Source organism: Oryctolagus cuniculus, chromosome X (genome assembly GCF_964237555.1).
Source record: "Oryctolagus cuniculus chromosome X, mOryCun1.1, whole genome shotgun sequence".
NCBI lineage: Eukaryota > Metazoa > Chordata > Mammalia > Lagomorpha > Leporidae > Oryctolagus > Oryctolagus cuniculus.
Window position 1 is genome coordinate 64,209,262 of NC_091453.1, and position 13,391 is coordinate 64,222,652.

General features: G+C 36.5%; 1 protein-coding gene across 3 annotated transcripts in view; it reads right to left on the bottom strand.

Moving 5' to 3' along the window:
* Positions 1–13,391, bottom strand: part of DACH2 (dachshund family transcription factor 2) — a 573,909-nt gene that overhangs the window by 5,511 nt on the left and 555,007 nt on the right. For all 3 annotated transcript variants that reach the window (XM_002720253.5, XM_017349997.3, XM_017349998.3), the window contains exons 11-12: positions 9,929–10,075; positions 8,643–8,708 (exon numbers count right to left, since the gene is read on the bottom strand). In XM_002720253.5, the coding sequence (XP_002720299.2) occupies positions 8,643–8,708; positions 9,929–10,075 (213 nt within the window). The remainder of the gene's footprint in view (positions 1–8,642; positions 8,709–9,928; positions 10,076–13,391) is intronic.

Genomic DNA, 13,391 nt, shown 5'->3' on the forward strand with positions numbered 1-13,391 from the left:
CAGGGTTCAAGCTTTTTTCCAAGTCAACTCTTGATCACTTATATAAACAATATGGCATCCTTAAGAAATAATAGATCTCAGGGCAGGCAGACTCTAGGTAGTCAATCCTTTGTTTTGGGTTATTAAACTTATTTTTGGACTACTGGAAACATTTGAATTCTCTAGTTAGATAGTATTTTCCACACTTTAAGTTGTTTAACTAGTTTCTAATTTTCAAATGAGCACTATATTATTTGGCAACAAGTTAGATCACCCCTAGCACATCACATCTTCCTAATGATGAAAATGATGTGCTGGTTAACACTCCACTTCTGTCTTAGGTTCAATGTAAATTAAAAGTAGAGTTAATTTCATAAACTCTACTTCAGTTGTGGAAATGTTAAGAACATGACTTTCTTAAATCAAATAAGCAATATAATGAGATAAGTTTAGGGTCCAGTTAGTTCTTACTGTTAAAGGAAAAATATAGAAGTATAATATATTAATATAGAATGTTGCCAGCACCGTGGCTCAATAGGCTAATCCTCCACTTAGTGGCGCCGGCACACCGGGTTCTAGTCCTGGTTGGGGCGCCGGATTCTGTCCTGGTTGCCCCTCTTCCAGGTCAGCTCTCTGCTGTGGCCGGGGAGTGCAGTGGAGGATGGCCCAAGTGCTTGGGCCCTGCACCCCATGGGAGACCAGGAGAAGCACCTGGCTCCTGGCTTCGGATCAGCACAGTGCGCCGGCCGCAGCGCACCAGCCGTGGCGGCCATTGGAGGGTGAACCAATGGCAAAAGGAAGACCTTTCTCTCTGTCTCTCTCTCTCTCACTATCCACTCTGCCTGTCAAAAAAAAAATATATATAGAATGTAATATATATTATAATATATTATATAATACAATATAGTATATCAATATAGGAGTATCAATACGAAAATAGGAGAAGTACAGCAATGAAAGCTAGAGGCAGATAATGAAATTGTATGGCATTTGATACCTCTTTGTTCAGAGAAGAGCATTATTTTGGAGTTATATTTTCAGAGGATCCTAGCGCTTCTTTTTAGAATGTGACACTTTCATAAAAAACAGAAGTGTCTTAAACTTGAGGGCTCACTTTGTGTCACAGTGGGTAAGGCATTACCTGCAACACCAGCATCCCATGAATGCAAGCTCAAGTCTCGGCTGCCTAATTCCAGTCTGGTTTCCTGCTAATCAGCCTGGGAAGGCAGTGGAAGATGGCCCAAGTGCTTGTGCCTCAGTCACCCAAGTGGGAGTCCCTGATGGGGTCAGGGCCTCCAGGCTTCCACCTGGCCCAACCCCAGCCATTACGGACATTGGAAGAGTGAACCAGGGAATGGAAGCTTGCTCTCTCTCTCTCTCCTCCCACCCTCCAACTCTGTAACTGCTTTTCAAGTACATAAATAAATCTCTTACTTGACCTTATTGGCCCTACAATAGTCTAACATAATTGTTTCAAAATAAAGACAAGTTGTTTCTTTCTTTGAAAATAGTATCATAAAGGAGTATCAACTTCTCTTTTCACTTTTAACTCACATTGGTTTTGTGAATTAATTATTTAATACACCCTTTCCCCTTACTGAATATCTAGTTCTTGGAAGGCAGATTCTAAAAACGGAGGGGCATGAATCTATCATCATATAGGGACAAAAACATATATTTATTATAACTATATAAGTACTGAGGAGCACTTGTTTGAAAGCAAGTTTTACATGTCAATTATATGCCAAATATTTTATCTCTACTGAACTCCACATTTGTAAACACAAAAGTCAACCTCATGTGTATTTTATATGGAATAGTAATAATAGTGTGTACTTAACATACTTGTTAGAGAATTTAGACCTAACTTATTGATGTGAAAGATCAGGCAAATATTATGATAGCTACTAAAATTAAGGCAGACAGTTTGAATAACTTCTCAAGGTTTGTAAATGAGTCAGTGTGCTAGTAACTGAGAAACCCTGACTACTAGACCAGTGCTTTTCCTGCCATTTCATTGTGCCTGCCATATACCAGTTATAAAATGACAATAAAAGCACATGTCCAGTACATATGCCTACAACTTTTAAGTCACATTAACAGCTTTAGAAGTACTTGAATTCTACTTTACAGCAGGGAAGATATACAAGGGATAGGTTACTGGATGAAAACTAGCATTTATGGAGTACTGACAATGTCAGGATCCACTCTAAACATGCATATACATGAGAAATGCCATGAGATTTCACAGGCATGGACTCATAATGAATTGTAGTGAGAGAGTTAGAATTGTCCTGTCTCTTAGTTCTCACTATCAATAGCAGCAAATTAACTTCTCTGGGGTTATTTCCACATTTAGAAAACTGAGGCTAATCACACCTTTCTGGAATACCACACAGGATAATCCTGCTCGCGGATATTTGAATTAAGAAGGACACAAAGTTTATTAGGCTGTAAATATGCAAGTTATTATTTATTATTATTTCACTACTCCAGATTTGGACTATTAATTCATGACTCCAAGGAATATAAGCCTCTTAACACACAATCACTGTGCATTCATGTGTCATCAGTATAATAATTTAAAGTTTTTAAAGGCAATGTAACAATGAAGACATATGATTAGAACCTTCCATGACTATGCTATATTTTTTTATTTAAACACAGATGTGAAAGAGAAAATATAAATCTTCAACTTTTAATCAGTGACAGACTTTTCCTTTTGCATGTCCCTCAAGGCTCAGGGGTGGGATAGGGTAAATTCCAAACCTAAACAATCTTATTACAAGTAGAGTGTATGTGGCGTAAAGCAACAGGCCAAGCAGTAGATCAGAGTTAGTTTAAACAACCTTTTCTAGATTATAATTTTAAGAAAGACCTGCTAATTAATGAATCATTCATGTAGACTCAAAATGCTGTCCAGCAGTACAACACATCTTGTCTTGCCATTTCATCTGTAATGTGAGATGTAGATGGAATCATTAAATCTTAGTTCTGTACATGAGCTGTTATGCTATCATCAATAATTAGTGTGACAGCGTTCAGTCACTGCAAATAATTCTGTTAACAATGCAAGTAAGTGGTGCAAGCCACCCCTTGACAACAAGGCCCTAAATGATCAAGCAAAGAAAGCTCTCATATCCTCCTAAGAAAAAGCTAGACTAAAAGTTTGTACTATTGTCTGTCAGGTATTTCACAGCAGAGAAGCATAACATAGTCTGGGAAGTACCACTCATTAAGAGAAAAATGGTGTGCAGGGTGAAGACACTAAGACAAATTCTTCCCGAGGAAGGAACTAAAATGACTCAGGCCATCTAATGAATCCTACAGGAAAAAAATATTATAATTGGTGCTTCAGAGAAAGATAATGGGACATTTTGTGTAGGATGTATGCTCGAGACTATTCCCACTCAATGATGGTAGTTGTAGAAAAGCTTCTGTAGTTTGTTAAAGGCTCCTCCTCTCAAAGGCAGAATTTAAGAGGAAATTATTAAGAAGACCCATATCCCACAACCCCTCTAGTCTGACTTGCTGTGTATCTCCACTTTACAAGTGAATATTGTCACTTTGCAATGGGAACATTAGAGTGTCTGTGTATATCTGCACACACAGTTCAAGACATCAAGAGGACAGAAATTAGTAATTGATGAGGTTAGGGAAAGAAGCAGTTAGTGAACCCCCTGAAAGAAGATGGAGAGCATACTGTGATAGAAGTTGGTAGAAAAGCCTTTAGATAAATTATATCTGCTCTCCTTTTCATTGTTCTTATCATATTGCATTTCTGGCAAGAAATGATATGTGGTTTATCTTTTCCTGTCCCCTTTCATGCTTCTGCTATCACTTTCCTTACTGTTTTCCCAAATACTACAACCACAATCCCATTTCAAAGAGAGTTGTTTTTAATAAATATTGCCATGGCATCTTAAGCTCTTGGGAGGAGTATTGTTCTAGATTAATAAGCAAGCAGCAAAGAGGAAAAATAACAAGGAGGTCTCAGAGGTGAAGAAAGCATAGACACTGTTCAAATAGATTTTGCAAGAATGTCTAAGAAAATACATATTCATATACACAGCATAGGAAGTATATATATAATATTCTATATTATAATCTAGGTATAGTAAATTATGTTGTAAAATATAGTGGATTTTAGAAATTACAATTGTATCTGTTACTCTTTGAGACCAGTAATACTATAGTCACTTTGCATCTAAAATCTTCATTGGAACCTTAAGCAGGCACTGAATAGATGAAATAATTGATTTTCTATTTTCGGATGGTCATTTTATATTCTGAATAAGCTCTAACACATTTTCTGAACACAAATGGTTAAGAGAGGAAAGAAAGGTTGAGTAGGTTTACTTTTATACCAAATTTTGGTTTACTTTGACATAGTGGTTAGATTTAACCTGTACTTGTAGTGGTGTCTTACTATCACAAAGCAGGAAAAATGTAAAAAATTCATCATATTTATGGAAAAATATCAAAAGAAAAAGGTATTCCAGTGCCAAAGCATCTTGCATCTTTTCAAACGTGTAGGCAAAAGTAAAAATTATTTGCAGAGATTGACATTCTGCTTGTAAGAAGCAATTCCTAGGGTTCTTTGTTTTCTCTTCTTGGCTTGTTTTTCACCCAAACACATGCAGTGGCAGAAATGAAAGCATTGTGTGACTGTGCCCTTGTACTTTATGATATTGTTTCCCCAGAACTTTTTTTATTATTCTATTTATGGCAATAAAGTCAGTTCATGAAGGCTGTTGTCTATTTTATAAGTTTGGAAACTTCACAGTCTGCGTTTGTTTTACCTATTATTAAGATGATGATGTCAATTTTTAACAAATGTAAGAAACGTGCACTGTCAACTGTACCAGAGCCCCTAACAATGAAATATAGTCATACAAAAGTTAACTAAGGTATAAACATGCAAAAGGAGAAGTCTCCCTGCGATCATAAAATGATGTTATTTTCTGTTCAGCAGTTCATGTTACTGCTGTTCATGCTAATTAATTAAAGGAGCTGTTGCAGTAATGTGCAAACAGGGAATCTGAGAAACTGAGAGGGCTTTTAGGTCTCCAAGTGAAGTTAAGTCAATCTGGGCGCGGGCAATCAAATGTAATGAAATCACTTGTCAGTGCTAAGCTTGCAAAAACTGTGAAGTTTGACTAGGGAGTAAAAGGATTATAATTAGATTTCCAATAGGATAATAACTAAATGGCAGAACGCAGTAAAGAGAAAATATTACTTTGGTAGCTAATGGTACTGCTGTTCGGTTTTAGTTTTTATCAGCTCACTTGTAGTTGTGCTAATTTAATTTGCTTTTATCAGCAAAAATGTACTACGCAAATGGCACTTGAATGTCATTTGCAAAAATCATTGATCTGAAGGTGCACTTAATGACACCCAGTATGTTTATTTTATGTGAAAGGAGATTGGTGGATAAGATGGTTGATGTGCTGTCTTGCAGGCCCCCAACTGAGTTACAGAAATCTGAATGAGACTGTATTCATGTACATGCTCCAATGAATCCTTCACCTCCAGAGACACTGGACACAGCCATTGCAAAGAGTGTATATTCATTGTTTGATCACCTGAAAACAATCAGGATGAATTGCTATGGCAGATTGAGAAAACATAAGGACTAGAGATACCCTTTGACTGAAAGGTCCTCTACACATGATAGATATCTTGTCTTTTTTAACAACATTCAAACCATAAAAGAAACAATTAAACTGAAGAGATTATATATATATATATATATATATATATATATATATATATGACACACATATGAGAATAAGAATCCTGGTGCATGAGCAGTTTGCCTATATTAAATCTACGTGGGGATTACCATAAAACTGAATATGACTTTATTTTCTAAGGGTGGACAAATAACCGTTTTCCAAATCTTTAAATTCTATTCAAGAGATGTGTGGAACTAATTGAATTTCAAAGGGACAGCACTAAGTGAATGATGGATTGCTATCCAACAGAACTATTGACAATGGGAAGAGAAGGGACTTCACTGATGCTGAATTCTTTGCTATGATAGAAGTGAGTTTTGAAAAAAAGTGGCAGTGTATCAGCATGCATAAACTGACCTCACAAATAATAAGTTTACTAGTTAAAAAGCAGAAAATTAAGGGAGATAAAAAAAGGTAAAAACATTATCAAAATAAGTCACAAAAGAGAACTAGAACATCTACAAAAAAAAAAATTATTAGAGAGAATGGCAAAATAATGGTTAATCTTGCATTTCATATTTTCCAAGTATTATATATTCTCTGAGATTTGTGGATATGTATAGAAGTAATCTTTCAATTCTGAGCATCTCAAATAAATGACAAAATGATTAGATTATTTTAGGCAATTATTTGACCTGATTGACTTGGTGAACTAAATTTAATATTAGTCCTAATGATATTCTCAGTCACATCGTCCACTGGCTAACAGAAAAAAAAATCATTGTTGCTCAAAATAACCTCTTTCTGATAGGAAGTTGTCATTCTACTGTCATATTAACACGAGACAGTCATTCTAGCTTTTCATAAAGTGATGATGGGAGTTTTATCATTTGCAGTGCTTGCATGTTGTGCTAAGAGAATGTGTACTTTTCCATTTTTGTCACATTTATCTACAATACTATTTAATGTAATCTAAACATAGATTTTGAAAAAGAAGTTATTAAACTATCATATTTTATCTTGTATGGACAATATTCACCACAAATACTAGACAATTTGATTTGTAATATAGAATAATAAAACTCAATTTTCTTGCTTTATAACATGTTCCATCTCAATCTTTTTAGAGATGTATCTAATTTTCTTATGTTTGCCAGTAGACACTAAACCTCATTAAAAGTATGTTTGGTGAAAACAAATATTAAATGTGTCCTTTCCTAAGCACAAGTTTATATGCAGAAGTCATTCTTTGTGAACATCATCAAAATAAAAAAATTTGGAGCCAAATGGAGACTGAATGTGCTTTCCTCCATGTCACCTATTGACTGCCCATGAATACATTTGTTACCTGTTGAATGGAAATGAAGTAGCTTCAGGACAACACAAAAGCTTGTATTTATCTCAGAGTTGGGAATTATGTTACTAAGGTGAACTGAAGACATCATATAAATTAAATAAGCAATGAATTGCAGGTACAGGATTAAAGGAAAATAAAGGTAAAATATATTGGTAGGGTTTTGATTTCCTTCTCCAACTCCTAAACTGACTTACATCCTACTCAAAGCAAGGGCACAATAAAGCTCAATGATCCTTAAAGACTGTATCTATATTTTTACATTATTGATTCAGAAGAGATCAAATGCCTCAGGCTATTCATTTCTATCATGGACCTAGTATGTGATGGAAACCTCAAATACCAGGTCCACACCACAAGGACTTTCTTCATGAGTTTAGCTGTGGTGAATTCATTGTACATACACTGAATCTCATTCAAATTGGCTTTGCTCACATGGACACAGCCTATAAAATGAGGAAAGAAAGCAGGCAAGCAAAAAAAAAAAATTATAAGAAACAGCAAAAGCATCATTGAATGATCCAAGAGTGCATGCTTTCACATCTAAACAAAACTAAGCATTAGTTAGATCTGCCTTGCTGCAGTAGAATTAGCCATGACCAGAAAATCCATGAGCTCTCAGTCTTCTGAATTTGCAAAGCTACAAAAAGGGAGGTTTCTAAATTTCCTGAAGATGCTTTATAAAATGGTGATCCTGAGTTGAACCCAAATGGATCTTCTGGTCGCATCCATTTCTGTTGCCTTAATATAGATTCAGTCATCATTCAGTAGGAAACTACTGATTAGTTAAACCTCCAACCAACAATATATTCATGGTTGACTTTGTGTTTTCAAAATTAGGGAAAGGTGTTCTCATGAAAATGTCTTTTTTTAAATTAGAGATATATTTCACAATAAATGTGAAAATAAATGTAACCTGCATATAAAAGGCAAGACAACTACATAAGGATCTTAGTGGACAATTTGCAGTGATCAAATTCAATTCTAATTTTGGGGTGTTTTTGCACTCCATTAAGAGTGTATGTTGATTTGCTTTATCTGTTTTGTAACTACTACTTTTAAATATCTTAAAGGATCTAAGCATTTATGGGAATCTCACAAACTATGAATTATAAGATATGTTCTTATTTCCATATTTAAGTGGTTTCTAAAATTAGCATAAAAATCCAAAGTTTGATAGAGCATGTTGTCTAGAACAACTTTAAAATATTGATAGCTTATGATTATTCTACTTGTGGCTTTTACAAACAGTAAAGCAGTGAAGTTAAAAAAAAGTACATGGCATTGTACACTATTGAAAGACAATTACACTCTCATTTATATGCTGTAGACTTTGCCTAACAAATAAATGTATACCCTTTTACCAGATAATCATAAGAAATTTGCTCACATTGTATATGAAAAATTATTAGTCTCTAAGTTTGTATAGTGATACTGGCCTTTCAAAGCCATATTAAGCATATTTTTTCTCAATAAATACAAAATGGCAAGTTGCTTTCTATGTCACAAAGAAAGGAGTGAAACTGATTTATTTTACTTGGATTAACTATATCAACATAGACGCTTATCCCCACCCAACCCTGGGATCACATATTAAGCGTCTGCAGAAAGAAATACACTATTTACTATACCTTGCATAGCAGCACTATCATGAGGGGTACCATTGTTTTCAATTTCAATATCTGGAATTCCAGTATCTGAAAGAAGTGACATTCAAGATTAAGGTACAATTCTGTGTCACCTGACTTCACTTAAAGGGAAAACTCCAGTAAGTCAATACTTTGGTGCTATACATAATGCAAAATTTGCAGTGGCATTTTTGCTTTTTATATTTTTGTTTTTAATGGTAACAGGTAGGATATCAACAGTAGCTGAATTATACCATTGGGCATATATTTCCCAGTAGGCGGCAAGTGCTACTTTGTTTCATTCCCTGAAGACAAATCCTAGTAAAATAACCTGTCCATAAAAGTGCCCTGAGACTATCAGATTAACACCACCAGACTATAGAATAATAATAATTTTTAAAAAATATGGTGGATACAATTGCCAAAGTGGAAGTTCCTTATCCTTATGTTTATTTTCCATTTGTAAAATATGATTGATGACGATATAATCTCTATGCTAAGTGCATGTATAGACCAAAATAACATTATGGTTTGTGGTCTTTATGTAGCATTTTCTCCAGAGGCAAATATTTTACTATTGTGTTCTTCAGATTAAATTCCAAAAGCTAGTCATTGTATAAAACCAATCTGCGCGCGTGTGTGTGTGTGTATGTGTGGGTGAATGCACACATGTGGGCATTTTTGAATTTCTACTTCAAATTTGTCTGGGTTAGATGAAAGGAAGTATGGGGTTCAGAATTTAAAATAGAATCCGAGAACCTTGGAATTAAGATATTTCATGATGTAGTCATCTCTTCCCACAGGACTTCTAGGAATTTACTTGGAATGTTCTGTCTCAACCAGGCATTCATTAAGCACCATACCACTGATGCAATTTTCATTAAAGGAATCAGTGTCCTATAACTAATTCAGAGTTCAGAAAATGTCAGCATAGTCTAATATGAATGGACATAAAGCACTAACAATTCAAGATGCAGGAAGGTTATCAATGATTCTGTTTCTACTGCAAAAGTCAGCAGGATTTCCTGTTATTTTTAGGCCACTTGTATCTCCCATCTAGGGATTATTTTGACTGGTTTAATTCATGATCTAAAACACTTGGCCTCAAATTGATTTTCTAATTCTACCATAGCAGCCTCCCTCCCTCCCTCTCTCTCCCTCCCTGTCTCCCTCCTTCCTTCCCTCCTTCCTTCCTTTCTTTATTCAGTTCCCTTCTTCACCATCCTTTTCTTCTTCTTTTTCTTTCTTTCCTTCTTTTTAAACATTGGCTTTTACTTTTTTTACCTTACCTTTCAACATCCTCAGGCCGTTGTCACTAGTAGTGGCTTGTTTAAGTGCCTGCTCTACTTGCTCCCTGCGCTTAGATTCAAATTCCAAGGCTTCCTGCAGTTTTCTCTTGGCTTTTTTCTCCTTCTTCAGACGCTTTTGCATGGTAGCTAAAATGTGAAAATGTAGTTTGCAAAGGTTTGCTCAATGCAATAGGTTGTCAGTTTCAATGAATTATAAACCACAGGTATAGGTATAGATGCAGACAGGTATAAATATTATTCAATAAATGATTAGCTTCTTTATTCCTGACTCTCATTAGGCTCATCCAAAGAGCGTATAGTCAACTTCTTTTTTATTTTCATAGTTCTAGTACATATGCTCCATAATTCTCATACAGATGTATTGGTTAGATGGGAGTAGTAGGGTGGAGAATTTCTTTGACTCACTACATGCATTTCATGATAGTATTAAATATTTGATAAATTTCCAAAGAAAGGAACTATTTATCTGCTTCTGACAATTCGTCTTTCAAAGTGGACAATAATATGAAAATATCTATTGTGTTGCAAAACACAATGTTTAAAAGTTTAAGTGGCAAATTCTGTTTCTCTAAAATATTACCAGATGTACACATATATGTATTATATATATATATGTTTAAGTAATGCATATATCAGTCTATGTCTCCCTCTGTCAATCTCCACACACACACACACACACACACACAAACACTTTAAGAAGAATAACTTGCAGTTACTATTATATAAGCAAGCTATAAAAACATAATCACAATGACACTTCTTTGGTAAGCAGAAAAGTTAAAGAAGAGATAAAGAACAGCTATACTTCAACTCCAAAAGCTTTATGTCTTAACCAGAAACACCAACTCTTTAATACTTGATTGTGTCTAAACTCTGAAACCTGGAAAACTGTTTCTCTAACCAGATTATTGGGCTTCAGCAATATACTGGTTGGTAGGAAATGTCTAAGGAGTTCAACTTTGACATTTTTCCTAAATTAGTTTTTTTTTAATTAAGACATTGGTGTTATGACAATAGCAAGACATTTAAGGTACATCAAACAAAATAATAAACTGCATGACATTTTTAAAATGTTAAAAGTAGGGGCAGGTATTTTGTACAGTGCTTAAGATGCCTCTTGGGATGCCTGCAGCACATACAGAATTGTCTGGTTCAAGTTCACTCTCAAATTCCCTTTTTTTAAATATTTTATTTATTTATGTGAGAGGAGAGTTAGAGAGAGGGAGGGACAGAGAGAGAGGTCTTCCATCCTCTGATTCACTCCCCAAATGGCTGCAACTGCCAGAGCTGAGTGGATCCAAAACCAGGAGCCAGGAGCCTCTTCCATGAGGGTGCAGGGGCCCAAGGACTTGGGCCATCTACTACTGCTTTCCCAGGCCATAGCAGAGAGCTGGCTTGGAAGTGGAGCAGCCAGAACACGAACTGGTGCCTTTATAGGATGCTGGCACCACAGGCAGAGGCTTAGCCTACCCTGCCACAGTGCTGGTCCCCGGCCTCAACTTTCAATCAAGCCTCTTACTTATGTGCCTGGGAGGCGGCAGATGATGGCCCAAGTACTTAGGTTCTTACTACGCTCATGGGAGACCTGGATTCAGTTCCAGCTCTTGGCTTCAGCCTGATTAGCCCTGACTATTGTGGGCATTTGAAAAGAGAACCAGTAGATGAAAGATCTCTTTCTCTCTTTCTCTCTCTCTCTGACACACACACACACACACACACACACCTCTGTCTCTCAAGCAAACTGAAAATAAACATTTCTAAAATGTTAAATGCATTCATTTACAATTAAAATGCTTCAACTCACCTGAATATGTGTTAATTTAAGTTTCAATTGTATCTCAGAGTACAGTGTATTTTCAAATAAATGACTTTCAGCAACTTTAAGAGAGCTGGTTACTCACATAAATTTCTGTTCACTTGAGAAAAACTAAAATGAGAGGTCTAAGGCAGAAATGGGGAATGTATTCCAACAGCCATATAAGGCCCATAAAATCATTCGGTCTGGTCCTGCCAAGGCAACTGCAGGCAGGTTTCAAAAGTCAATAAATTAATAGCAGGCTAATTTTTAAATGATTTTTAAGGATTTATTTATTTGAAAAGCAGAGTTGGAGAGAGAGAGAGAGAGAGAGAGAGAGATCCTCCATCCACTGGCTCACTACCCAAAATGGCTGAAATGGCCAGGGCTGGACCAGGTTGAAGTCGGGAGCCAGGAGCTTCTTCCAGGTCTCCCATGTGGGTGCTTGAGCCATTTTCCACTGCTTTCCTAGGTGCATTAGCGGGGAGCTGGATCAGAAGTGGAGCAGCCGGGGCTCGAACTGGCACCCATATGGGATGCTGGAACCACAGGCAGCAACTCCACCTGCTGTACCACAGCACTGGCCCCAGCAGGCTAATTTTCAAGTTGATAATTTTATATGGCCTGTGAATGATGTTATGAATATGCAAATGGACTTTAGCAGAAAAAAGGTTCTCCATCCTTATAAATGTAGAATTTTTGGAATAAAGATATTGAAAGTGTATACATATTTTCTATTATTTTTGAGAGAAGACTGTTGAATAAGGTGGACCATAACATTATTTTCCTGTCATATTTGCACTTACATTATGAATCAACTAAAGCAACAAATCATTTAAATAAGGAATTTAGATCTATTTAAATTAGGCCATAAATTAATGTCCTTGATAAGATAAAATGTTGTTTCTAGTAAAATTATTGTTTCAAAAAACATTATATGCTGGCCGGCGCCGCGGCTCAATAGGCTAGTCCTCTGCCTGCGGCACTGGCACCCCGGGTTCTAGTCCTGGTCGGGGCGCTGGATTCTGTCCCAGTTGCTCCTCTTCCAGTCCAGCTCTCTGCTGTGGCCCGGGAAAGCAGTGGAGGGTGGCCCAAGTGCTTGGGCCCTGCACCCGCATGGGAGACCAGGAGAAGCACCTGGCTCCTGGCTTCAGATCAGCGCAGTGCGCCAGCTGCAGTGGCCATTGAGGGGTGAACCAATGGAAAAAGGAAGACCTTTCTCTCTGTCTCTCTCTCTCACTGTCCATTCTGCCTGTCAAAACAAAAATACACTATATGCTGATTCAATTGAAATTTATGATTATGCATACTGTAAACAATGTCAGAGCATGCTACATTTAAAACTATATAAATATAGATTAGCGTTTATCCTACCAGTTAAGATGTCATTCAAGATGTCCACATCCCATATCTTCTGTGTACCTGGGCTCCATGCTTAGCTCCAGCTTCCAACCCCAGCTACTTGCTAATATAGATACTGGGAGGCAGCAGTGATGGCTCAAGCAATTGGGTTCCTGCTACCTAAGTAAGAGAGCTGGATCATGTTCCTAGCTCCCAGATTAATCCCTATCCCTGACCATTATGTGTTAGGGGATTTTGGTAGTGAATCAGTGGATGAAAGCTGTCTGCTTCTGTCTCTTTCTCTCT